This window comes from Rhinoraja longicauda, chromosome 12 (genome assembly GCF_053455715.1).
Source record: "Rhinoraja longicauda isolate Sanriku21f chromosome 12, sRhiLon1.1, whole genome shotgun sequence".
Taxonomy (NCBI): domain Eukaryota; kingdom Metazoa; phylum Chordata; class Chondrichthyes; order Rajiformes; family Arhynchobatidae; genus Rhinoraja; species Rhinoraja longicauda.
Genome location: NC_135964.1, coordinates 7,188,270 through 7,215,469, shown reverse-complemented (window position 1 = coordinate 7,215,469; position 27,200 = coordinate 7,188,270). Strand labels below are relative to the sequence as shown.

Sequence of the window (27,200 nt, the reverse complement as noted above, 5' to 3'; positions counted from 1 at the left end):
ATCTACATTAGTTCCATCTGCCTACATTTGCCCGACTTCCCTCTAAACCCACCTTATCCATGAGCTTGTCTAAATGTTGCTTAAACATTATGATAGTACCTGCCTCAACTACCTCCTCCGCCACTTACTTTATGTGCCAACCACCCTTTGTACAAAAAGGTTGCCTTTCAAGTACCTCTTAAATCTTCCTCCCCCCCCCCCCCCCCCCACTTCCCCTCCCTCACATTGTGTTGGTATTTGAATTTTACCACACAATTAACATCACAATGACAATTAAATTCAGCAAGAGATAGGAACAAGATTTTTTTTAAGAAGCGCACAAAGATGAACAGCACTGGGAAGCAATGGTTATCAGAAATATTATAATCCCAAATACTGTTGCAACTTATTCAAGGAACTTCAAACTTGTTAACAATATAAATACAAATAAAGAAAATGCCTATCTATTGCTATGACAATCAGGTAAAAGTAGATATTAAAAAAACCATTTTGTTTGCCATTCTTCCTCAGTGTTTTTCATGAGCTAAGGACTTTGGCTTTGGGGATGGGTAGGGGTAAGGGAAACACACTGGCCGTAGGCAGGCAGAGGAGGGAAGATGGAAGGAGGTTACCAGAAATTAAAAAGCAAAATATAACCAATCTCACTTAACCTTGTACCTCAAAATGGTTGCTATCTTTGACATAGTGTCTCAAAATAAATGCTTCAAGCTCTCATGTTTTATCCCTAAAACTCACTGGTGCTCTAGCTTTGTGAATTGCTCCTTGAAATCCATCTGTTGCAGGTACCTTTCTGGAGATCACTTGGTGACGACTTCCTCTGAAGTTTCACTACGTGAAAGACAGGTACAAAAACAGACACTGTAATCAGCAATGTCCTTCACAATCCATTATTTTTTTGGATGAGTATTAGAATTTTTTTAATTTTCAAATACTCTAATTGCACAAATATTTGCAATTAAAGGGACAAGGTTCAGTGGGGCATAGAAATGAAGTTGAACAGAAGTGACCTACTTTTAAGTGATTAGTAGTATTTACCAACAATCTGATAAATTACCTTCTTTACTCCTCGTGTGGGAATGAACTGCAGATGCTGGTTTAAACCTAAGATAGACACAAAATGCTGGTGCAACTCAGTGGGACAGGCAGCATCTCTGAGAGAAGGAATGGCTGACGTTTCAGCCGGAAAAGTCACCCATTCCTTCTCTCCAGAGACGCTGCCTGTCCCGCTGAGTTACTCCAGTATTTTGTGTCCATTTTCTCTACTCCTAGTATTTCAACTGCTGATTAATCCAAATAGCAAACAAATGCACTGTATGTTTTGTAGATTTAACTGTTCCTTCTAAACGACCATGTAAAAAGCAGGAGATTGAGGCTGAGAGGGAAAGATACATCAAACATGATTGAATGGCGGAGTGGACTCAAAAGGCCAAATGACCTAATTCTGCTCCTATGACATAAAGAAGGCAATTAATCTTTTGTTTTCTCTGGTATTGTGACTTCGGATATCAATATAGTATTTTACATTTTCCAATGGTTTTCTAATAGAGACTAAAATGAATAAAATAAAATAAAAAGATTTTTGCATGGATTCAAGTGGATGCTTTAAAAAAATAAACAGAATTTGAGGATTGCTGGCAAGGGCAATCTTTATTGTCCCTCCCTGATTACCCTTCGAGCAAGTGGTGAGAACCAAGTGGCCTGCAAGGATATTTTGGAAGGCATTTTAACTAATCAACCATATGGGAGTGGCCTGGATTCATATTTTGGACAGATCTGGCAAGAACAGCAGATTTCAGTGATTTCCTTCTCAGATGAACACCAGTAAAACAGCTGGGTTCTCACTGACAATCTGGTCACTTTTCTAATCACCATTACAAAGCTTAGTTATTTCAAGTTCCAGTTTATTAACTGAATTTAACTGCCAAAGAGAATCATGGAGGGATGTGAACTTGAGTTGCTGGATTGATGGCGCTGGCCTCGAAATAATTAAGCAAAACAATTATTCGTGCTGAAAATAAAACCATGGAAAAACTCAGGTCAAGCAATACTCTATGGAAAGAGAAACTGAACTAACATTCATGTCAATGAAAGGATCTTGAAACAAAACATTGTTTTCTTCATGGAAATCTGGAAATATACAGGTCAGGCAGCAGTTGGTTTCCATTTTTCTCTGGATTACCAGTGGGTTAACAGCCATAGAAAGATATAGTATGGAAACACGCCCCTCGGCCCCGACTCCACACTCCCCATCAACCAACTATTCACATAAACCCAACATTGAGCCCATTTTTTAAATTCTCTTCTCATTCTCATTAACTCCCCCAGATTCTACCATTCACCTGCACACCTGAGGAGATTTACACAGAATATGGGAGAAAACTAGAACACCTGGTTGAAACCAGAGTGGTCACAAGGAGAACATGCAAACTCCAGAGGCAGGATTGAATCTCCGTACTGCAAGAAAACAGTTCAGAGCTGTACCACTGTGTACTGTACCTGTATCAGTATTTCCCAGCTGAAATTTTAGCAACACCATTTTTTGCACATATAACTGCTGGTCTAGGCTCTGTCTCTGATCATCTGTTACTATTATGATTTACAATATGATCAACCAAGTGCTGCACACAGAGATAAATTACAGATGTATTAATTAGTAGAACATGGTCATCAAATATCCTGCCAAATATCATACATCATATAGCCTAAAGTGCTATATTGTCATACTGCTGGATGGAAAAACTGTCCCTGGAATATTCAGTGAGAAGTAACAAGAACCACCTTGCACCTTGCTAAATTAGTTCCCCTTCAATAATCACACAATCACAATGACGCAACCTGTACACTTGCCAGAGTGAGACAAATGAGGTGCGGTTCCAAAGAATAAATTTAGAACTTTTGTGACAACAGCTTAGTTGGAAAAAAAGATACAAATAGTGGTCTACCATAGAAGAGCACTCACACAAACAGTAATTGAAATTTGAATAGAAACTTAACTAACATTAAAATAAAATATTACCATACAGCAAACATTTATTTCTAATCAGAAAAGGAAGCATTCCTGCAAATAATACATTACTTTTACTTCAACTTGCAACTTTTTAGAATCTCACGTTAAAACGTGGTTCCTCGTTACTTTAAGATAGACCTCAAAACAATTTTGTGCAGAAATGAATTAAGTCTCTTGTTCAATAAAGGCAGCTTGCATTTCAGAATGCATTTTGTCTGCTTGTCGGAGACTTCAATTTGCAGTCATTTGATTCATCAAAAGAGAACTGGATACATGCACAAAAACAAGCAGAGATGAAAGCAAAAGTGGCAAGTTCAAACACTAAGTGGTCCATCTCCACAATGTAATGTCAACAGATTTCCAGTAGGCAGCACCACTTAAGAGAACATAAGCCCTCTTTTTGTTCTTAGCTGCTGAAGATCGTTTACTTTCTTTAATCTGTAACCACAAGGCTAAAAGTGACTGTGAAGGTTAATTCACAGTTCTGCTAATGCTTCAGTAGATAGCCTGGGGACGTTTGGTACAATAGTAAGCTTCTGACGCAGCTACATAAGCAGATTCTGGGAAAAAATCCTCCTGGTATTCAGCCAAAAACCTGGATATAAAGATACAAAGCAAGCATCAAATCATTAACATGATGAGTTTTAACAAGGCTGAACAAATACTGAAAGATCTTTATTTTAACTATAAACATCAACCTTCCAGTGTCAATCTTTTATTTACATGTCCAAGACAGTCCTAACAATGAATCTTGCACAAAGATCGTGACGGCTTTCTCCACTTCATAGTGTGTGATTCCACATGTATCTTGGACCATGTTCTAACTAAAGTTTGTCAATTCCTAATGCAGTATAGTTAATTAACACAAGCTCTGTAAAATTATACGAGCACATTTTTAAAATCTTACCGAAGAAACAACTTGAGATGCTTTACCAAGACTTTCAGGTTCCTGTCGGTAATATGCATCTTGCCCAAGAGCTCTGGCAGCTTCACTGTACAAAACAGAAGATGATATAATCAATCAATTTAATAAAGAAACAATGTCTAATCATATTCATACTTCTTCATTTTCCAGAACTTGCTGGGAAGACCAACAAATCAACACCTTTTATATATTTTCATGTATGTATTCATAATTCCATATGCTGATGCGATTTGTAATATTTACTAAAGTGCTCGGGCACCAACTCCTGCATCAGAATACCAGTAACCGGGGTTCAGTCCTGATTTCCAGTGTGGTCTTGGTGGAGTTTGCATAGAAACATAGAAAATAGGTACAGGAGTAGGCCATTCGGCCCTTCGAGCCTGCACCGCCATTCAATATGATCATGGCTGATCATCCAACTCAGTATCCTGTACCTGCCTTCTCTCCATACCCCCTGATCCCTTTAGCCACAAGGGCCACATCTAACTCCCTCTTAAATATAGCCAATGAACTGGCCTCAACTACCTTCTGTGGCAGAGAATTCCACAGATTCACCACTCTCTGTGTGAAAAAAAACTTTCTCATCTCGGTCCTAAAAGACTTCCCCCTTATCCTTAAACATATTCTCCGTGTGACCACATGGGTTTCTTCCAAGTGTTCTGGTTTTCTCCGACATCTCAAAAGATGTGGGTTGGTAGGGGAATTGGCTATTCGTAAATTATGGGCAAGGTAGATTAAGTGAAGCAGGGTAGATTTACAGTAAATGAGTAAATGAAAGAGATTGCATTTTCTGGATATCCTTTCAAAGTTTGTTTGGATCACACTTAATCAGCAACTAATTCAGAACTCTAGACATCCTGATGCTACAATGACTCCAGGACTTGATGGCATTTTATTGTATACTTGCAATGCTTTATAGAACATTGCTGTAAGATCCTGCAATTTTTATACAATGTTTTAATCAGTATCATTGGTTTTGAATGTTAAGTGGAATGCGTTTTTTAGTTGGTATGATACATTATTTGTCACATGTAGTGAAATTCATTTTTGTATTGGTTAGTTATAAGCTGAACTTGTGCTTTATAGAAAAGGCATCTCTATTGTAAAGTGAAGACACCTTCAATGGCTCTTTGAAAGGACTACTTAATCAATATTATTATTCTGCTGTTTCCCACAACGATCTAAAATTTGACTTGAGATTAGAGGTTTCATGTCATTTTTTAAAATTCCTTACATTGATTGCATTTCTATTCTGAAATTTAAATATAGATTATTTTTCCACTTTGAACAAACATACATTGAAGTATAATATATTTTATCTTCATCCAATTTCACTGAATATAAAATCTGCAAAAACGTACCAAACAGTCGCAAAAGATGCTGAGCTCCATAGATGTAAGAGGGGGCAGGAGGTTGTTCAGTTAATGGATAATTATCTGGCATCATTTTCCAAGATAATACCTATTAAACACAATATGAAAAAAAATTCTCAATCACATGCTTTTGCTGATTCAATTTATTTTTTAAATGACAAAAACCACGTCACTTTTAATTCCTGCAACGGTAATCTAGTCAGTAGAGTATTTTTTTCTGTTCATTCATCCACAGGGTGTGGTCCTCACAGACAAGGTTGACATTTACTGACCATCCCAATTGCCTGAACAGAGAAAACAGACATAGCTGTGGAAGGGTCTCGACCCGAAACGTCACCCATTCCTTCTCTCCAGAGATGCTGCCTGACCCGCTGAGTTACTCCCGCATTTTGTGTCTGCCTCTGAACGGAGGTGGCACTTAAAAGATAAATGCAGAAGTGGTGTGGAGTCACATTTGGCAAACTGGATAAAGATTTTAGAGATTTTGAAAAGAGATTTAGAGATACAGCGCAGAAACAGGCCCTTCGGCCCACCGGGTCCGCGCCGCCCAGCGACCCCCGCACATTAACACAATCCTACACCCACTAGGGACAATTTTTACATTAGCCCAGCCAATTAACCACCAACCTGTACGTCTTTGGAGTGTGGGAGGAACCGAAGATCTCGGAGAAAACCCACGCAGGTCACGGGGAGAATGCACAAACTCCGTACAGACGGCACCCGTAGTCAGGATCGAATCTGAGTCTCCGGCGCTGCATTCGCTGTAAGGCAGCGACTCTACCGCTGCGCCACCGTGCCGCCACAATGCCAGATTCATTTTCCTGAAGGACATCAGTGAACCAGATGGGCTTGCAAAGACTGTCAGTGCTAGAGTAACTCAGCAGGTTAACTCAGCAGGCAGCAGCAGCTTCATGTTTTACACTGAAACCAGCCTTCATTTTTAATTGCAAATTTAAATTGCTTTAATGTAAATTCCTCATGTGCAATGGTGGGACTGAAACTCACATCTCTGAATCATTTATATTAACCTCAGGCTGCTGAGTCCAGTAAATTAACCACTGCACCACTCTGACCTGTACATCATACATTATGCCCAAATAACATAATTAATTCTGTTCAAGGTTCAAGTTCACTTAATCCTAAACATCAATTCATTGCCATATGCAACCTAGCATAAGAGTTTGGTCTTTAATGCAGAGAGAATAAACTTTAAAAGTATTGTAACAGTGTTGGGGAAGGAGGGAACTGTTCTGACCACTTCAACTGTTGAAGACCACTTCAATACCACGGACACCAGAAGCATGTGGCAGGGACATCACTGGCTACAAGAGCAGCCCTGCCTGCCCCCACAGCGATGCCACACTAACCAACGAGCTTAACACCTTCTTTGCCCGCTTCGAAACGGGCAATACCACCATGAGGGGAAGAACCCCAGCCAAGGCGGAGGGACAGGTCTTACCATTGAGCACACAGGATGTACAACGCGCTCTGCGAAGGGTCAACCCACGCAAGGCTGCAGGCCCGGATGGAGTTTAAGGAAGGGTACTGAGGGACTGTGCTGAACAGTTGGCTGAGGTATTCACCAGGATCTTTAACCTGTCGTTATCTCTGGCTACGGTTCCCAAGTGCCTGAAGTCGGCTACCATAGTGCCGGTGCCGAAAAAAAGCAAAAATCACCAACCTGAACGACTACCGTCCTGTTGCCCTAACGCCGATAGTCATGAAGTGCTTTGAAAGGCTGGTCCTCTCACACATCAAATCCAGCATCCCTGACTCACTGCACTCACATCAATTTGCATACAGGGCAAATAAATCCACAGAGAACGCCATCTCTCTGGCTCTTCACACTGTCCTGACTCACCTAGAGAGACAGGGCACGTACGAGAGGATGCTATTCATAAACTATAGCTCTGCCTTCAACACGATCATCCCCACCAAGCTCATCACCAAACTCCACCAGCTAGGCCTCAGCTCGCCATTATGCGACTGGATCCTGGACCTTGATGAAGCTACCACAGGCAGTGAGACTGGGCCCGCACCTGTCCTCCACTATCACCCTGATGGGGCTGTGCATAGGGCTGTGTTTTGAGCCCCATGCTCTACTCCCTATTCACACACGACTGTGTTCCTGCATTCGACACCAACACCATTGTCAAGTTTGCAGACGACACAACGGTGATCGGGGTGATCACCAATGGGGATGAAACAAACTACAGAGCGGAGGTGCAGAACCTGGCGGACTGGTGCTCAGTTAACAACCTGTCCCCAAACACCTCCAAGACCAAGGAGCTGATCATCAACTTCCGTAGATCACACAACGGGGAATACGCTCCGATCTTTATCAATGGCGACAGTGTGGAGAGAGTGTCCAGCTTCAAGTTTCTGGGCACTCACATTTCGGAGGATCTCACATGGTCCACTAACACCGCTGCGCTGGTCAAGAAGGCACAGCAACGACTGTTCTACCTGAGAACACTGAAAAAGTCTGGTCTGCCCCAACAGCTGCTGACGACCTTCTACCGCTGCACCACAGAGAGCGTCCTAAACACATGGCATCCCCGTGTGGTACCTCAGCTGCACGGAGGCAGAGAGGAAAGCTCTTCAGCGGGTAGTCTATAGAGCTCAGAAGACTAACGGAACACAGCTACCAGCCTTGGAGGGCATCTACAACACACGATGCCTCAGAAAAGCCACCAGCATTCACAAAGAATCCTCACACCCCTGCAACAGTCTGTTCGAACTTCTACCATCGGGCAGACGCTACAAGGCCTTCTACGCCCGCACCTCCAGACTCAGGAACAGCTTCATCCCCAGGGCCATAGCTGCTATGAACCGGTCCTGCTGAACCGGATGGTCACATCGCACAGTGAACCAGCACAGACCTACTTGAACTTTATACTGCTTTAAATCTGTTCCTAATTTTGTTTCACTGGGTTGTATAAATTTATACCGATTAGCTAATTAATTTATTGCATCGTATGGGAGGTGCATTCCCAATCTCGTTGTACCCCTGTACAATGTCAATAAAGATATATTGTATTGTATTGTATTGATGAGATGGACTTCCTTTGAATTGAATTTGACATGCAGGTAGACTGGGAAAATTAGGTTGGTACTGGATTCAGAGAGTGAATTTGTTGAGTGTCTACGAGATGGTTTCTTAGAGTAGCAAGAGGCAAGAGTGGGATGTTGGACCGCTGGAAAATGATGCAGGAGAATTGATAATGGGGAATAAAGAAATGGCAGATGAATTGACTAAGTTGTTTGCATCAGTCTTCACAGTGGAAGACATCAGTAACATGCATGAAATTCAGGAGAGTCAGGGGATGGAAGTTAGTGGAGTGGCTATTACTATGGAGAAGGTGCCAGGGAAGCTTAAAGGCCTGAAGGTGGATAAGTCACTTGGACTGCCTGCCTGGGTACTGAAAGAGATGGCTTTAGAGATTGTAGAGGTATTAGCTGTGATCTTTCAAGAATCACTGGAGGAGTGGTTCCAGACGATTAGAAAATTGTAAATATTACTCTGCTGCTCAAGAAGGCAGTGAAGCAGAAGAATGAAAAACTATAGTAGGTAAGATTTTAGAGTCCATTATAAAGCATGAGGTTTCTGAGTACTTAAAAGTAAACAATAAAATAGGTCGAAGTCAGCATGGTTTTGTGAAAGGGAGATCTTGCCTGACGGACCTATAGATTGGCAGATTCTTGATTAGCAAGGGCGTCAGTGGTTATGGGGAGTAGGCAGGAGAATGCAGTTGAAAGGAAAAGATAGGTCAGCCATGATTCAATGAGAGTAAACTTGATGGGCCAAATGGCCTAATTCTGCTCCTCGAACTTAAGTAGCATTTTCAAATAGTTGTTGTTTGACAAAATATAAATAGTTTCTACTGCAAAACTAAATAGCAATACTATCCAAAAGGATGTCAATTCTGCAATTTCCCTAACATGTTTGTTGCAGATAAACACTGACGGCAACATTTCTTACTTTTGAACTTTACTGGCTTTATCTTGCACCAAACGTTATTCCCTATTCATGTATCTGCACACTGTGAATGGATTAATTGTAATCATGTATAGTCTTTCCGCTGACTGGTTAGCACGCAACTAAAGCTTTTCACCGACAATAAACCAAACAAAACTAACAAACTATCGCGTGCATTTACCAAGTCAAGAAAAAGGCAAATGAACCATACCTCGTTTAATTCATTAGTTCTTCTACCATCAAACACTGCAACGCCTTCTTTACTGGGTGTGAGGGCGACAGGAGATGAACTCCCACTGTGGACAGGAGTTTCTTTAAAATACATTCAAACAAAACAAATATTAAGTAATATTTCTTTTAAAATACCATGAAGAAAAAAACATGAACTATTTTCATGCACAATTTTCACAGTTTATACATCCCATAGAAGAAAAATTGACAAAATATAATTTGTGATATTAAATAAAATTGTCAAATATGCACGTCAGAAAACAGAATTTAACTCAATCATCACAACAAAACGTTACACCAGCTTTGGAAACGTTACACAAAGATTGGAAAAATATCCCATTTTCATCACTATAATGCTGTTCAGCCATGATAGTCAGAGCTGATCAAGCAGACTTAAATTCAGAGCATTATTCCAGATAAATGAAAATAAGATTTGCTTCCATCATTCTGAACTAGTCAAATCCATTAATCCTACACTGTCGTTTAGTTGTGACCCCAACCTAAAAAAATAATTCACTATAATGTTGCAGGTTTTTAAATCCCTTAAATATTAATACAGTATCTCTGCCACCAGGAGGAACATTTAAAAAATGCAACAAAAATAAAAAAATGAATGTTAACAAGAATATTCCTGTGTAAATTAGAGAAAATTCGTTTCTAGATTCGAATACTGAATACTCACTTTTTTCTAAGTGTAAAAGTAACCTGGGCATTTGGGTAGATTCATAAAACTGGCGTTTTGATTGAGGAGATGCACTGCTTTCAGACAATCTATCACAGCCTGAAGCATGCCTTGTTGATCGCCTCAACGAATGAAGGGATTCAGGATCAATCCTGCGTCTCTTTGGTGTTGAAGGGTCTCCCAACAATGGCTGGCTGTCTGTGGATTGAGGTGTTGATGGGTTCAGAAGAGGAGGGGGGCTTGGTGAATGTTCCTTCGGAGGTCTAGTAAAAGAAAAATACAGTGAGCGATTTATCATTTGATATTGAACACAAATTATTTTAGTGTTAAAAACATCACTTAACAAATAAAGTAACAAGACAGACAACTGAATGGAGAATGAACACAGTACGCCTTGCTGGATTATAGTTACCTCAAATTATGATGGAACTACTCAGAACCTTAGAAGTTCCTAAACAAAAAATCCCTGCCTGTGACTTTTGTTCAGCCAAGTTTTTTTTCTACTGTTTAACAGTGAAAAGACCTGCTTTTCTTTATCCAAATTATGGTAAAAATGTTACCAAGGGGCAGAATAACTGCCCTGAAAAATCTGAACTGAATGCTTCTACTGCCCTATTCGCTTTCCACAATCTCTACCCCTCTCTGGATGGAAATATTTGTGCAACTTGCCCTTAAAACAATTTGACGATTTTTGTTTGACCCACTGTGGCAAAGTACACCTGTCCCTAAATACAAGAATAATATCCCAAACTCTAGTCTCTTTAAAAATTGTTAATGATTCCTCATCACCATCTGACCAACTGTAGGAAGGAGTGCTTCCATACTGGCCTTATCAAAATGCTTCTTTCTAAAAAAGGTTTAATTGCATCTTCTTTACTTTTACTGGAACATTGATTCATAACCAATATGTTTTCATTATCCTGGCCCTCTGAGTCCCTTCTGGAATCAGAAGCAAAATAGGCTTTTAAATAACATGCAATTAAGTCATGTGCTAGGAGCAGAATTAGACGATTCGGCCCATCAAGTCCACTCCGCAATTTAATCAATGCTGATCTATCTCGGCCTCCTAACCCCAATCCCCCCGTAACCCCCGACACCCGCACTAATCAAGAATCAATCTATCTCTGCCGTAAAAAATATCCATTGACTGCCTCCACAGCCTTTTGTTGCAATGAATTCCACAAATTCATCACCCTCTGACTACAGAAATTCTTCCTCATTTCCTTTCAAAAGGAACGTTCTTTAATTCTGAGGCTATGACATCTAGTCCGAGACTCTCCCACTAGTGGAAACATCCTCTCCACATCCACTCCATCCAAGCCTTTCACTACTTGGTGCGTTTCAATGAGGTCCCCCTCATCCTTCTAAACTCCAACGAGTAAAGGCTAGTGCCATCAAACGCTCATATGTCAACCCACTCATTCCTGGGATCATTCTTGTAAACCTCCTCTGGACACTCTCCACAGCCAGCACATCCTTCCTCAGATGTGGTGCCCAAAATTGCTTGCAATACTCCAAATGCAGCCTGGCCAGCACCCTATAGAGACTCAGCATTACATCCCTGTTTTTGTATTCTAGCCCTCTTAAATAAATGCTAGCGTTGCGTTTGCCTTCCTTACTACCGATTCAACTGACAAATTAACTTTTTGAGAATCCTGCATCAGCACCCCAAGTCCTTTTGCACCTCCGATTTGTGGATTCTCTCCTCATTTAGAAAATAGTGTACACCTTTATTCCTACTACCAAAATGCATGACTCCACAATATGTCACACTATATTCCATCTGCCACATCTATGACCACTCTCCCAACCTGCCCAAGTCCTTCTGCGGAGTCCCTGCTTTCTCCACACTACCTGCCCCTCGACCTACTTTCATATCGTCCGCAAACGTGGCCACAAACCCTTCAACCCCTCATCTAAATCATTAATATACAACATGAAAAGTAACGGTCCCAGCACCGACCACTGCAGAACTCTGCTAGTCACTGGCAGTCAACCAGAAAAAGCCCCCTTTATTGCCACTTTGCCTTCTGCCATCCAGCCAACCTGCTATCCATGATACTATCTGCCTTCGATACCATCTTCCTCAGCAGTCTCACATGTAGCACTTTATCAAAGGCTTCCTGAAAATCTAGGTAAATAACAACCACTGACTCTCCTTTGTGTGGGAAGGAACTGCAGATGCTGGTTTAAACTGGATACGACACAAAAAGCTGGAGTAACTCAGAGGTTAGACAGCATCTCTGGAGAAAAGGAATACGTGACGTTTCGGGTCGAGACCCTTCGTCAGAATTCTCCTTTGTCTGTCCTATCTTCAAAAACTTCCTGCAGATTCATCAGGCAAGATCTCCCCTTCACAAAACCATGCTGACTTTGGCTTATTTTTTCATGAACTTCTAAATACTCATCCAGATTCTAGATTCTCCCCCTAGAATCTTTCTTCCTCTTTGAAATGAAAAGGTCCTGCATCCTCCGAATTATTCACAGAAATTCCTGCCATTGCTATTCCGTCATTCCTGCAAGGGTCCCTTCCCAGTCAACTTTGGCCAGCTCCTCCCTCGTGCTTCTGTAATCACTTTGCTCAGTTGTAATACTGGCACATCCAATTTCACCTTCCCCCTCTCAAATTGCAGGTTCAATTAGAATTGTAATTGTATTGTAATTGTAATTAATTTATTAGCCAAGTATGTAAAAACATAAAGAATTTGATTTGCCATACAGTCATACCAAAAAAGCAGCAAAACACACAACTACATAAAAATTAACATAAACATCCACCACAGCGCACCGTGATGGAAGGCAATAACGTATCTTACCATATTGTGGTCGCTGCCTCCAAGTGGTTCCTTTACCTTGAGTTCCCTTATCAAATCCAATTCATTACACAACACTAAATCCCGAATTGCCTTTTCCTTGGTAGGCTCCAGTACAAGCTGCTTTAAGAAACCATCTCGGAGGCACTCTACAAATTCCCTTTCTTGGGGTCCAGTACCAACACTGTTTTTCCCAGTTTACCTGCATATTGAAATCTCCCATGACCACCATAACATTGCCTTTCTAGCATGCTGATTGTATCTCCTGATGTCTACCCTATATCCTGGCTACTGTTTGGGGGCCTGTAAATAACTTCCATTTGTGTCGTTCTACCCTTGCAATTTCTCAGCTCTATCCGCAATGACCCAACATCTTCAATTTGGTGCCGAGCTGTTCAAATTCCCTTTGCAGAACCTTTTTCCTTGTTCTATCTACATCATTGGTACCCACATGGACCACAACGATCTGATCTTTCAGATATATCCAAGTTTTATTCCTCATCTATGACCTCCTGAAGTCTTTTAAAGTCCGATTCAATGTTTTCCTCAAAAGTCTATAAGTGCCAAAATTTCATCATCATCCAAAGCCCCATAAAAGTGGAGTGGGGGGGGGGGGAAGAGTCATATAGAGATACTGAAAAATTAATTAAAAAGTTAAAAAAATTATTGGCAAACAAAAAAAGCTCGACAAAACTGGATCGGTGATTTGATATTTAAGCCCATAAAGCCAGGTCAGCAGTTCAATAATATGCATGCATAGAACAAAGAACAGTACCACAAAGGTCTTTCAGCCCACAATGCGTTTTCCAACCATACTGCCAAATCAAACTAACCTCCTCTACCTGCATGTGATCCACATCCCTCAATTTCCTGTACTGAGGATCCCCACCTTACGATATTTCGACTCTGCGATGGTGCAAATGGCAGTGACCCGCAGCTCGCTTCTGGCCACGTGATCAGGTGTATTAAATGCATTTCGACTTACGATATTTTCGGTTTCCGATGGGCTTCTCGGAATGTGACCCCATCGTAAGTTGAGGAGCACCTGTATATTAATGCACTCATCTAAACGTCCCTTTAACGCCACTAATGTACCTTAGTGGCAGTGCATTCCATGCAGCCAACGCTAAAAACGTGCTTTGTACAAACCCCTTTAAACTTTGCCCCTCTCATCTTAACGCTGTGCCCTCCAGTAGTTGACAAGGAAAAAAATGTTTTGAGCCTATTTATAAATGCCTCTCATAATTTTACAAACCTATCAAGTTTCCCCTCAAGTTCCGATGTCCAGAGAAAACAATCCCAATGCTCTCTAATCCCGTCAGCATTTTGGTAAAAGACACAAAGTGCTGGACTAACTCAGGGGTCAGGCAGCATCTCTGGAGAACATGGAGAGGGGACAAGCTGGAAGAAGGGTCCCATCCCAAATGCCTGTTCATGTTCTCCAGATGTGCTGCCATATTTGCTGAGTAACTCCAGCACAATGTCTCTTATTGTAAATCAACATCTGCTGTTCCTTCTGTCAGTATTCTGGTAAACTCTTCTGCCTCCTCTCCAAAGTCTCCACATCCTTCCTGTAGTGGGGTGACCAGAACTGCACACAATACTGCATATGTAGCTTAACCAAAGCCTTAGAGAGCTGCAACACGACGACTTAATTCTTATATTCAATGACCTGGCCGATGAAACGAAGCATATCATACGCCTTCTTTACCACTATCTGCTTGTGCAACACGTAGGATAGAATACTATATTGTTGGAGATAATATCATTCAATATTGAAATATTAAAGCATTTAGTTGTAAATAAAGATTTGATGGCACTATCTGAAATAGTAAATTTTGAGTATTCATATTTAAAATGAGTTCAATATTGATTCCGTTTATGTAGGTGACCTGGTTACTTATCTGTTTTGTAAGACCACAATGCATAGAAACAATCTGTTGCATTTGTTGACAAACATTTCAAACATAGCAAACATTTCAAAAGGAATTTACTCTCTCTCTAAAGTGCTTCAAAGGGGGAATGTGGAAGCCACTAAAGAAATATGGTTGCTGCTTTTTTAAATATATTTTTCTAGGAAACCTTGCAATAAAGCTCAGATATAAATACTGCACACTGTTGAATAGTTAATTTACTCCAAACATATATGAATAAAAGGATTGTTTTAATAATAATGTTCTCAGAGATACAATCTGTTTTCCTTACCTAATATGTGACAATGTTTCCTTGATTGGAACATAAAATTTGGATGAAGTAATCTTCTTGAATTGGGCATGCTCATACTGATAGAGCAAAATCATCGGCAGAGAAAAGTCAAATGTGATTCTTAAACCGTCCACCATTTCTTTACAAAGTTCAACACTGCAAAGGGAAGAGCAGCAAAATATAAATAACAAGTGTCTGCCTACAAAGCGCCCACCTACCCTTTGCTTTCAGTACATAGCATAATGCAATTTTAATTCATAGTTTCTGAATCAAGAGTCCCAGCAACTCTTTAAGATTCACCAGGTGGATTGATGAACACAATGCGTTCTGCTCTTAAGATCCCAGATCGCTGCACAGAATGGATTTATCAATGAGCTTCAATGCACAAGCCCATTTGAAGACGGTGGACATGCTTAAGTGCAATGAATTGCAAGACTTAAGCTTTCACCATTGATCATAAAATCGAGCACATTTAGAATTTCAAAAGTCATTAGTTACACTTACTTCTTCTCAGGTGGGATGTAATGAGGATTCATTGGAATCTGAGAGTTGCTCTGATGATGCCGAGATCTTTCATTGGCTGAAAAAGCTGCATTAATCGCAAAATGTTTCACGTAGGATTCCAAAATATTAATAATGTTTGTCTGGCATGGCAGCTTCACCAGCTGTCAAAACAAGACCAACCATTATATTTTGTTGAACTACAGTTATAAAAATACAAGTATTTGAAAATGCAGATGCAAGGAAAATTATATTTGTGGAAGAAAAAAATTAAAATCCTTTCTTATTTAATTTTGATTGGAATTAAACAAGGTAACAAAAGCGTGTGCGGATGTGGCAATTGGCAGCTCTCATTGACCAGGTGCAGGAGAGGATCGTGAGAATCGGCAAAATAAGGAATCAGACGCATTACCTCTTGTCTGGGAACGTGTAGAATGGTGAATGTAAACATGACAAAATTAGCACAGAGATAAGAAGCTTGTTTTCCCAGTGGAAAGTTATAGGATGCTGGATTACAATAGTAGATGAAATGTCAAGCTGGGTAGACCACCCTCGCCCCCTACCACTAGAAGCGTAGAAATATTGCCGTAAATGGGGGCTTATGATTGGCTTGGAGAGGCGGCAGTGGCGTGGTCTGCTTGAAAGATGAGATAGAATAATGTCAAGATGCCCTTGTGTTATGTTTGACTTGTATTAACCATCTGTTGTTGAATAAGATTAACATAAATAAAAAGTACATTATGACTAATGAAATTATTAATACCCATGTAGTAGATGATAGTTATAGGAAAACATATAGCCAAGGACGAAGTTTATTTTCGTATTGTTGTTTCTAACAAAAAATAAAAGTTGCTTGCTGCACAGTATAACTGTCGGCTAATTCTGCTGTGAAGTCAGAGAACTTCTGCTGTGAAGCAGTTAACTGCTGCCATCTCTCCATGATATCATGCAATAAAGGCTCTCGAAGCAAACCTCTTCATTATTCAAACTTGCCAAATGGCGACCCAAAGGTAGTTGCAAAAACAAAATGTCATATTTCACAAATAAGTCTTACCTTTTTTCTTTTGTTGACATAATAGCAATCATCCTCTAATTTCTTCTTCAAAATTTCTGGAATTTCTATATTTATGCTCTTTTCTTCCATTTCTTTTTTCGAGCAAGTCTCTTGATCTTCCTTCTAGATTTCCAAGAAACAATTTACATTATTTCAATACGATTTTCACAACTTCAAAGTTACTAATACAGTAATCACTATAATCTTTCTATTTTCCTTAAACCTTGGTAAGGGATAGTAATTCATGGAAAAGGATTTTAAATTGCAGTTGCATTCAGCAATGCTGCAAAGTTTAACAACATATTAAATTCACCACCTTTTGAGCTTCAGTTTACTGGCAAGTCAATGGAAACCAGTCCATAGATAAATTAATTTGTGCATGATCATTTTGGATCTACCCAATTACCCACAAAAGAAATTGTGGGAATAATACGATTAAATCCTTTTCAGACATGTTACTGAAAATTCAATTAGAAATGCATTCAACTTACAACCAGATGGAGAAAAATACATTTGCAGAAGCCCCATAACAATTACTCTGGTTCACACTCCATAGAAACAGTAATAGCTGCTGAGCGCTTCCAATATTTACTTTTCTATTTACCATTTCTATTATCTCGTCTGGTTCACTGTCATCTTCACAGTCTAATAATTCTTCATCTGAACCATCTATATCGTCTTCATTGTCATCACCATCGTCATCAACCTCATCATTTGAAGTAGCACTTAAAGCTTCAAAAGGGAAAAATATTCCAATGAAATCGTCAATATACATACAGGCCGTTAGTAAACTCAAGCTCAGAGCTATTTTTTTTTTTTTTTAAAGACAAATTTTGCTTTAGGAACTCACGCCACTGCTTTAGGGAACATGACCCATTATGAATAAAAGTCTGGCAAGATGAAATGAAAACGCTTCATTACTCACAAAAGGCATAAATAGCTTCATTTTATTCTCCAAGAATGCTCTAGATTTGGCACCTAGTTCAGATTTAAGGTTCCTGAAGGTTGTACATACAAGGTTTTTTCACTCACGACACGTCCATTCCTCATTTTAATTGAAATAGGTCTGGCAGATAATATTAAGGAAAATCCAGAGGTTTTATGTACATTAAGAGGGTAATTAGAGAGCGACTAGGATTTCTCAGAAACCCAAGCACTCATCTTTATATGGAGCCGCAGGAGATGGCAAGGTTCTCAATGAGTATTTCTCCTCTGTTTTTACCATGGAGAAAGTCATGAAGGTGGGGAACTTGGGACAGTTAATGGAGATGTCTTGAGGAGAGTCATAATTTCAGTTGTGGTGCTGAAAGTACTAAGGCATATGAAGATAGATAAATCCTCCAGGCCTGATCAGGGTGGCTGAGATATACAAATCATCATTGGACACAGGTGAAGTGCCAGGAGAGTGGCTAATGCTGTGCCTCTATTTAAGAAAAGCTGCAAGGGAAAGCCTGTGAACTATAGACCGGTGAATCTAACATCTGTGGTAGGCAAGTATTCAGAGGGATGATATATAGACAGGGGTTGATTAAGGATAGTCAGCATGGTTTTGTACATAAAAGATAGTATAATACAAAACCGGCCATGTTTTTTGCAGTAAACTAAAAAGGTTGATGAGAGCAAAGCCGTAGATATTGTCTATATGGAGTTGAGCAAGGAATTTGGCAAGGTTCAATATTGTAGGCAGCTCTGCAAAGTTAGATCGCATGGGAGCCATGGAGAAACATTTGGCTTCATGGAAGGGTGCAGAGGGTGATGATGGAAGGTTGTTTTTTAGAATGGAGGCCTGCAACTAGTGCTGTGCCTCAGGGATCCATTCTGAGCCCATTGGTGATTGTGGTTTATATCAACAAACTGAATGAGAAGGAAGATGGCACGATTATTAAGTCTGCAGATGACTCTAAAGTGGGTGATATCAAAGATAGTGAAGATGGTTATCAAAAATTACAGCAAGATCTTGCAGTCGGGCACCAAGGGTGAAGAATGGTTAATGTAGCTTAATGCAGATACGTGCAAGGTAGGCACTTTGAGCAGTCAAACCAGAACAGGACCTCTACATTGAACGACAGGACCCTGGGGAATGTTGTAGAGCAGAGGGTTCTACATTTAAAAAATTTAATAGGAACCCGAGGGGCAACTTTTTCCACACAGAGGATGGTGGGTATATGGAAAGAGCTGCCAGAGGAGTTAGTTCAGGCAGGTACTATAACAACATTTAAAAGACATTTGGATAGGAAAAGTGTATGGATAGGAAAAGTTCAGAGGGATAGGGCCAAACGCAGGCAAGCAGGATTAGTGTAGATGGGCATCATGGTTGACGTGAGCAGGTTGGGCCAAAAGACCCATTTCCAAGCTGTGACTCATGAAGTCATGGAATTGTAGCCATTGAGTACAAGCAGCAACTCGCCTTCTTCCTCTACTTCAAACAATCAAAATAACAATGAGATGAGAGCGTACTTGGCACGATTATCAAGTTCGTTGAAGGTGGCATCACAGGTAGATAAGGTGGTCAAAAAGGCTTTTAGCACACTGAACTTCATCAGTCCGAGTATTGAGCATAGAAATTGGGAGGGCATGTTGCTCCTAGGATGTTGGTGAGGCCACATTTGGAGTCTTGTTTTCAGCTCGAGGCACCATGTCATAGGTAGGATGTTGAAAAGTTGTAGGGGTATGGAGAAGATTTACAAGGATGTTGCCAGGACTCGAGGGCCTGAGCTATGGGGAAAGTTTGAACAGGCTGGGACTCTATTCCTTGAAGCACAGGAGGATGACGGGTGATCTTTTTGAGGAGTATAAAATCATGAGAATATCAGGTAAACGCACAAAATCTCTTGTCCAGAGTACAAAAAATTACAAACCAGAGTATATACAGTGCCCTCCATAATGTTTGGGACAAAGGCCAATCATTTATTTATTTGCCTCTATACTCCACAATTTGAGATTTATAATTGAAAAAAATGACAAGTGGTTAAAGTGCACATTGTCTGATTTTAATAAAGGCCAATTTTATACATTTTGGTTTCCCAATGTAAAAATTACAGCTGTGTTTATATATAGTCCCCCATTTCAAGGCACCATAATGTTTGGGACACAGCAATGTCATGTAAATGAAAGTAGTCATGTCTTGAGTTTTGTTGCATATCCTTTGCATGCAATGACTGCTTAAAGTCTGTGACTCATGGACATCACCAGTTGCTGGGTGTCTTCTCTGGTGATGTTCTGCCAGGCCTGTATTGCAGCCATCTTGAGCTTATGCTTGTTTCGGGGGCTAGGCCCCTTCAGTTTTCACTTCACCATATAAAAGGCATGCTCAATTGGGCTCAAATCAGGTGATTGACTTGGCCATTCAAGAATTTACCATTTTTTAGCTTTAAAAAACCCCTTTGTTGCTTTCGCAGTATGTTTGGGATCATTATCTTGCTGTAGAATGAACCACCGGCCAATGAGTTTTGAGGCATTTGTTTGAACTTGAGCAGATAGGATGTGTCTTTCCACTTCAGAACTCATTCTGCTACTACCATCAGCAGTCATATCTTCAATGAAGATAAGTGAGCCAGTACCTTCAGCAGCCATACATGCCCAGGTCATAACACTCCCACTACTGTATTTCACCGATGAGGTGGTATGCTTTGGATCTTGGGCAATTCCTTTTCTCCTCCATACTTTGCTCTTTCCATCACTCTGATACAAGTTAATCTTCGTCTCATCTGTCCATAAGACCCTTTTCCAGAACTGTGGTTGCTCTTTTAAATACTTCTTGGCAAACTGTAACCTGGCCACCCTATTTTTGCAGCTAACCAGTGGTTTGCATCTTGCAGTGTAGCCCCTATATTTCTGTTCATGGCGTCTTCTGTGGACAGTGGTCATTGACAAATCCACAACATGACTACTGAAGAGTGTTTCTGATCTGTCGGACAGGTGTTTGGCGATTTTTCTTTATTATAGAGAGAATTCTTCTGTCATCAGCTGTGGAGGTCTTCCTTGGCCTGCCAGTCCCTTTGCCATTAGTAAGCTCACCAGTGCTCTCTTTCCTCTTAATGATGCTCCAAACAGTTGATGTTGGTCAGCCTGTTTGGCCGATGTCTCGAACAGTTTTATTCTTGTTTCTCAGTCTCATATTGGCTTCTTTGACTTTCATTGGCCCACTTTGGTCCTCATGTTGATAAACAGCAATAAAGGTTTCCAAAGGTGATGGAAAGACTAGGTGCTGAGAGCTCTCTTTTACCTGCATTAAGGAGGCAATTAAACACACCTGCGCAATTACAAACACCCGTGAAGCTATGTGTCCCAAACATTATGGTGCCCTGAAATGGGGGGACTATGTATAAACACAGATGTAATTTCTACATGGTGAAACTAAAATGTATAAAAATACCTTTTAATAAAATCTGACAATGTGCACTCTAACCACAAGTGATATTTTTCTATTACAAATCTCAAATTGTGGAGTACAGAGGCAAATAAATGATGGGTCTTTGTCCCAAACATTATGGAGGTCACTGTAGGTTTAAGATGAAGGGAGAAAGATTCAATAGAAATCTGAGGGGCATCTTTTTCACACAAAGTGTAGTGGATGTATGGAACGAGTTACCAGAAGAGGTAGTTGAGGCAAGGACTATCGCAACATTTAAGAAACAATTAAACAGGTACATGGATAGGACAGGTTTAGAGGGATATATATATATATATATAAGCCAAATGTAGGCAGGTGGGACTCGTGTAGATGGGGCATGTTGGGTAAAAGGGCCTGATTCCAAACTGTACGACTAACAAGGCCAATTTAATATATTAAAACAAAAAGATCACTGAGCTCAATTTAATATTTCTAATTTTTGATTCTCCTTGCTGTGTAATTATAAACAATTAATATTTCACGGAGATTACGGATTTAACTTTCATTTAAACTGGTTTTATTGTATTTTTAAATCTATATTGGAAAACGGTCTTTGAAGCAACTTAATGAAGTTGATTTTCTTTGTGTGGAACGAATATTCAAAATCTTCAATTTTGGGGATTAACACAAAAAAAAGTAAAGGCCTTTGAAGCTTTTGCATTGATGAATTCCGATAGTTTGGAATAGAGAATGTGAAAGGAGTGGAGGCAAGAGGTAAAGAATGCACTCATCTTAATATAATGTAGTACCAATTTTGGGAGAAAAAAACCACAAAACCGGTCTCTACTCCATTACCCCTCGTGTGTTGGGAAATTTAAAAAGAGTTAAAGATTGGTAATTCTGAGGCAGAGATTACCATTTATAATATTTCAGCTATGAAACTCTAGAACATTTACACCAGTGTTCCAAAAGCTCTGAACAAATGCAGGCAATATTCATTTGCAATTTTCATCAAGAGTAGTTGATTTCTATTGCTAAAATGTGAGAGTAGAAATTCACAGGTCGGTCACTAAATCAGCAGCTCGCATCACACATGCACCAAGGAGTCTGAAATCAGTATTAAATCACTCTTAGTTGCCAGTAGTACTTACACTGCATTCAGAAAGTATTCAGACCCCTTCACATTTTCCACATTTTGTTACGTTACAGCCTTATTTTAAAATGGATTAAATTCTTTTTTTTTAAATCATCAATCTACACAATAATGAAGAATGAAGAAGCAATAATGAAGAAGCAAAAACAGGTGTTTAGAAATTTTTGCAAGAAAATAACTGCAGATGCTGGTACAAATCGAAGGTATTTATTCACAAAATGCTGGAGTAACTCAGCAGGACAGGCAGCATCTCAGGAGAAGGAATGGGTAACGTTTCGGGTCGAGACCCTTCTTCAGACTGATGTGTCTGAAGAAGGGTCTCGACCCAAAATGTCACCCATTCCTTCTCTCCTGAGATGCTGCCTGACCTGCTGAGTTACTCCAGCATTTTGTGAAGAAATTTTTGCAAAGTAATTAAAAAGAAATAACTGAAATATCACATTTACATAAGTATTCAGACCCTTTGCTATGACACTCAAAATTGAGCTGAGGTTCATCCTGTTTCCATTGATTATCCTTGACATGTTTCTACAACTTGATAGGAGTCCACCAGTGGTAAATTAAATTGATTGGACATGATTTGGAAAGGCACACACCTGTCTATATAAGGTCCCACAGTTCACAGTGCATGTCAGAACAAAAACCAAGCCATGAAGACGAAGAAATTGTCCGTAGACCTCCGAGACAGAATTGTGCCTAGACACAGATCTGGGGAAGGGTATAAAACAATTTCTGCAGCATTGCCAGTCCCGAAGAGTACAGTGGCCTCCGTCATTCTTAAATGGAAGAACTTTGGAACCACTAGGACTCTTCATAGAGCTGGCCGCCTGGCCAAACTGAGCAATCGGGGGAGAAGGGCCTTGGTCAGGGAGGAGACCAAGAACCCGATGGTCACTCTGACAGAGCTCCAGAGTTTCTCTGTGGAGATGGGAGAACCTTCCAGAAGGACAACTATATCTGCTGCACTCCACCAGTCAGACCTTTATGGTATAGTGGCCAGACGGAAGCCACTCCTCAGTATGGAGTTTTCCAAAAGGCACCTAAAGGACTCTCAGATCATGAGAAACAAGTATCTGGTCTGATGAAACCAATATTGAACTCTTTGGTCTGTATGCCAAGCGTCACGTTTGGAGGAAACCAGCCACCGCTCATCACCTGACCAATACAATACCTACAGTGAAGCATGGTGGTGGCAGCATCATGATGTGTGGATGTTTTTCAGCGGCAGGAACTGAGAGACTAGTCAGGATCGAGGGAAAGATGAACGGAGCAAAGTACATAGAGATCCTTGATGAAATCCTGCTCCAGAGCGTTCTGGACCTCAGACTGGGGAGGAGTTTCTCCTTCCAACAGGACAACGACCCCAAGCACACAGCCAAGACAACGCAGGAGCGGCTTTGTGACAATTCTGTGAATGTCCTTGAGTGGCCCAGCCAAAGCCCAGACTTGAACCCGATCGAACATCTCTGGAGGGACCTGAAAATAGATGTGCATCGACACTCCCCCTCTAACCTGAGCTTGAGAGGATCTGCAGAGAAGAATGGGAGAAATTACCCAAATACAGGTGTGCCAAGCTTGTAGCGTCATACCCAAGAAGACTTGAGGATCTAATCGCTGCCAAAGGTGCCTCAACAAAGTACTGAGTAAAGGGTCTGAATACTTATGTAAATGTGATATTTCAGTTATTTCTTTTTAATTACTTTGCAAAAATTTCTAAAAGTGAAAGTGTTCACTTTTTTATTATGGGGTATTGTGTGTAGATTGGTGATAAAAAAATGAATTTAATCCATTTTAAAATAAGGCTGTAACATAACAAAATGTGGGAAAAGTGAAGGGGTCTGGATACTGAGTGTTCAAAGATCTCTTGCAGTTGTGTCACTGACCAACTTGGCTAATGTGAAAATCCCAGTCAATTAAATGTAAACGACACCATTGGCCAGCACTATTAAGCAAGTTAAGCACTTCACTCCAAGAGCTGGCAAATTTATACACTGCAACACTTCAAAATGAAACACTGCAGGTGCAGGACGTCCAAAGTAAAAACAGTAAGTACAAGAAACGCTCAACAGCCCACATACTTGAAGCATTCTTCATTTTGCTCCCTACAGATGCTCTGTAACAGAAGAGTATTTCCAGTAACTTCTATTTCAGTTGCCTTTCAGGTTACTTTACATACATAAAAAGTAGACTACTCGGCCCCTTGAGTTGCTCTGCTGTTCAATAAGATCACAGTAACTATCAGGTCAGCCGAAACATTCCAGTCAAACATTTATCCAAGATAGACACAAACAGCTGGAGTAACTCAGCAGGGTCGGGCAGCATCTCTGAAGAAAATGAATAGGTGACATTTCGGGATTGAGACCCTTCTTCATACTGAGAATCAGGGGAGAGGGAATTTGAGAGAAATAGAAGGAACATAGAATGAATACTCTGCCTTAAAAATTCAAAGAATCTGGTTTCAATACCTTTTCAGTAGAAGTTCCAAAGGTCCACCAACCTAAAAAAAAAAATTACCTCCCCCTAAATTTTTTTTAAGTGAGTCAAGGTTTTTTTTCACAAGAGGAAGCATCCTTTCTATATCCCCCTGTCAGGACATGTCAGGATCTTACAAATTTCAATCAAGCCCTGTCACACTCCTAATTTACAGTGGACATGAAGCATCTCTGTGCAATCTTTCCTCCTCATGACAACTTAGTAATCAAACCAGATATCTTCCCTGATTTAAATAAAGGGACCCTGGTTATTTACAATTAATTTTAACGACTTAAATGAGGGAATTAAATGTAACAACTCCAAGATTGCAGATGACACAAAGCTGGGTAGCAGTGTGAGCTGCGAGGAGGATGCTCTGAGGCTGCTGGGTAACTTGGATAGGTTGGGTGAGAGGGCAGATACATGGCAGATGCAGTATAATGTGGATAAATGTGAGGATATCCACTTTAGTGGCAAGAACAGGAAGGCAGATTATTATCTGATTGGTGTCAGATTAGTAAAAGGGGAGGTGCAACGAGACCTGGGTGTGCGTGTACACCAGTGACTGAAAGTAAGCATGCAGGCACAGCAGGTAGTGAAGAAAGCTAATGGCATGTTGACCTTCATTGCGAGAGGATTTGAGTTCAAGAGCAAGGAGGTCCTTCTGCAGTTGTACAGGGCCCTGGTAAGACCACACCTGGAGTAATGTGTGCAATTTTGGTCTCCTAATTTGAGGAAGGACATTTTTGCTTTTGAGGGAATGCAGCGTAGGTTCACCAGGTTAATTCCCGGGATGGCGGGACTGACATATGATGGGTTGACTGTGTTCACTGGAATTTAGAGGGATGAGAGGGGATCTAATAGAAACACAAAATTCTTAAGGGATTAGACAGGCTAGATGCAGGAAAAATGTTCCACATGTTGGGGGAGTCCAGAACCAGGGGTCACAGTTTAAGAATAAGGGGTAGGCCATTTCAGACTGAGATGAGGAAATACTTTTTCATCCAGAGAGTTGTGAATCTGTGGAATTCTCTGCCACAGAAGGCAGTGGAGGCCAATTTAATGAATTGTTTCAAGAAAGTTAGACTTAGCTCTTTGGGCTAAAGGAATCAAGGGATATGGGGAAAAAGAAGGAACAGGGTACTGATTTTAGATAATCAGCTATGATCGTATTGAGTGGCGCTGCTGGCTCAAAGGGCCAACTCCTGCACCTATTTTTCTGTTTCTATGTTCCATGTTTCTAAGGAACTCAACCTGAAACGTCACCGATTCCTTGTCTCCAGAGCTGCTGTCTGACCCGCTGAGTTACTCCAGCTTTATGTCTATCTACGCTTTAAATAAAATAAATATCATTTGGCAAACATATACTCACAGTTTTCATCATTCTCTTCTTTTTCATCAACAGGAAGACATTTTAGCACTGAGTCAACACCAGGCAGCCGGCAACGACGTTTCTTTTTCCCTTTGTTTTTCCTAATTGTGTGAAAGTTAACATTAAACAAATCAGTCTATTATGAATTGATTCCATTAGGCTGTAGTTGGAAGAGTCCATAAGTGTCTGTGGCATCATATGTTAAGACACTGAAATACTCACAAATGATACAGCTCTGAATAACACATACTTAGCTGTTACGGCACATTGTCAAGCTTTTAAAAACAAGAGCACGATACAAAGGAATGATGCATCCTTGATCGTTAAACTGTGTTTGTTATACAAACATTGTTGTTTTCCTTTTTACCACCAAGACAGCAGTTAATATTTTTTATTATTATGTTCAACAATTTGAAGTTTGTTAACCTAATTAACATTTCTCAACAGTTGAATTCCAGCACAAAGACAGCTACATAAAATGTCATTTATTTTGGGTGAACACTTGCATTGTTGCACACAGTTTGAAGAAAACTTTTTGGAAAGTGGGGCGTGCTCCGAGGTACCCTTTTCACAGCCTTGTAGATAGGAGATAGAAATCTCTGAAGCAATGTCAAACAAGAGATTTCTGTACGCGTGGTGTACTGAAGTTTCTGCTTGGCATTGCAATCCCTCTGGTGAAAGATTTACGAGTTATCTGACCAAGCAATTTGTCTTGAAAGATAAATGATAATTAATCTCTAAACAAAGCAATATTTGTGCAAAGGCCTTCAGTCACAATCAAACAAAAGAACTTTCAATAAATATTTTTGAGTAATTCATGTTGTGGCTTTGTGCCGACTCTAGTTGCGACATATACTCACCTTTTAAGCCCATTCTTAGTGGGGACCAATTCTAATGCACTATATCTGTGCGCTGGCAACATGTTGTATTGGAAATAAGCACGGTGACACTTCATTTGCTTCTCAAACTTCAGTTCATTTATCCTTTGGACGGAACCTCGGAACTTCATACCAGATTTTAGGTGAAAGATTTATTCCGTTATCTGACCAAGCAGCCGAGTATTTTCTATATACTTTGCAAATACTTTGGGGTATGTAACG

At 40.3% G+C, this 27,200-nt stretch overlaps 1 protein-coding gene across 15 annotated transcripts in view; it reads right to left on the bottom strand.

The window, feature by feature from the left end:
- Positions 1-208: 208 nt before the first annotated feature.
- Positions 209-27,200, bottom strand: part of LOC144598685 (MSL complex subunit 3-like) — a 42,988-nt gene continuing 15,996 nt past the window's right edge. For 14 of the 15 annotated variants that reach the window (XM_078408964.1, XM_078408963.1, XM_078408962.1 and 11 more), the window contains 10 exons: positions 26,101-26,201; positions 17,375-17,502; positions 16,771-16,893; positions 15,720-15,880; positions 15,216-15,371; positions 10,198-10,460; positions 9,496-9,596; positions 5,294-5,393; positions 3,915-3,999; positions 209-3,602 (listed from right to left, as the gene is read on the bottom strand). In XM_078408964.1, coding sequence (XP_078265090.1) covers positions 3,503-3,602; positions 3,915-3,999; positions 5,294-5,393; positions 9,496-9,596; positions 10,198-10,460; positions 15,216-15,371; positions 15,720-15,880; positions 16,771-16,893; positions 17,375-17,502; positions 26,101-26,201 — 1,318 coding nt within the window. In that variant the 3' untranslated portion in view covers positions 209-3,502. Of the gene's footprint in view, positions 3,603-3,914; positions 4,000-5,293; positions 5,394-9,495; positions 9,597-10,197; positions 10,461-15,215; positions 15,372-15,719; positions 15,881-16,770; positions 16,894-17,374; positions 17,503-26,100; positions 26,202-26,960; positions 27,198-27,200 lie in introns of those variants that run through there. The other variant, XM_078408956.1, reaches the window with a different exon arrangement.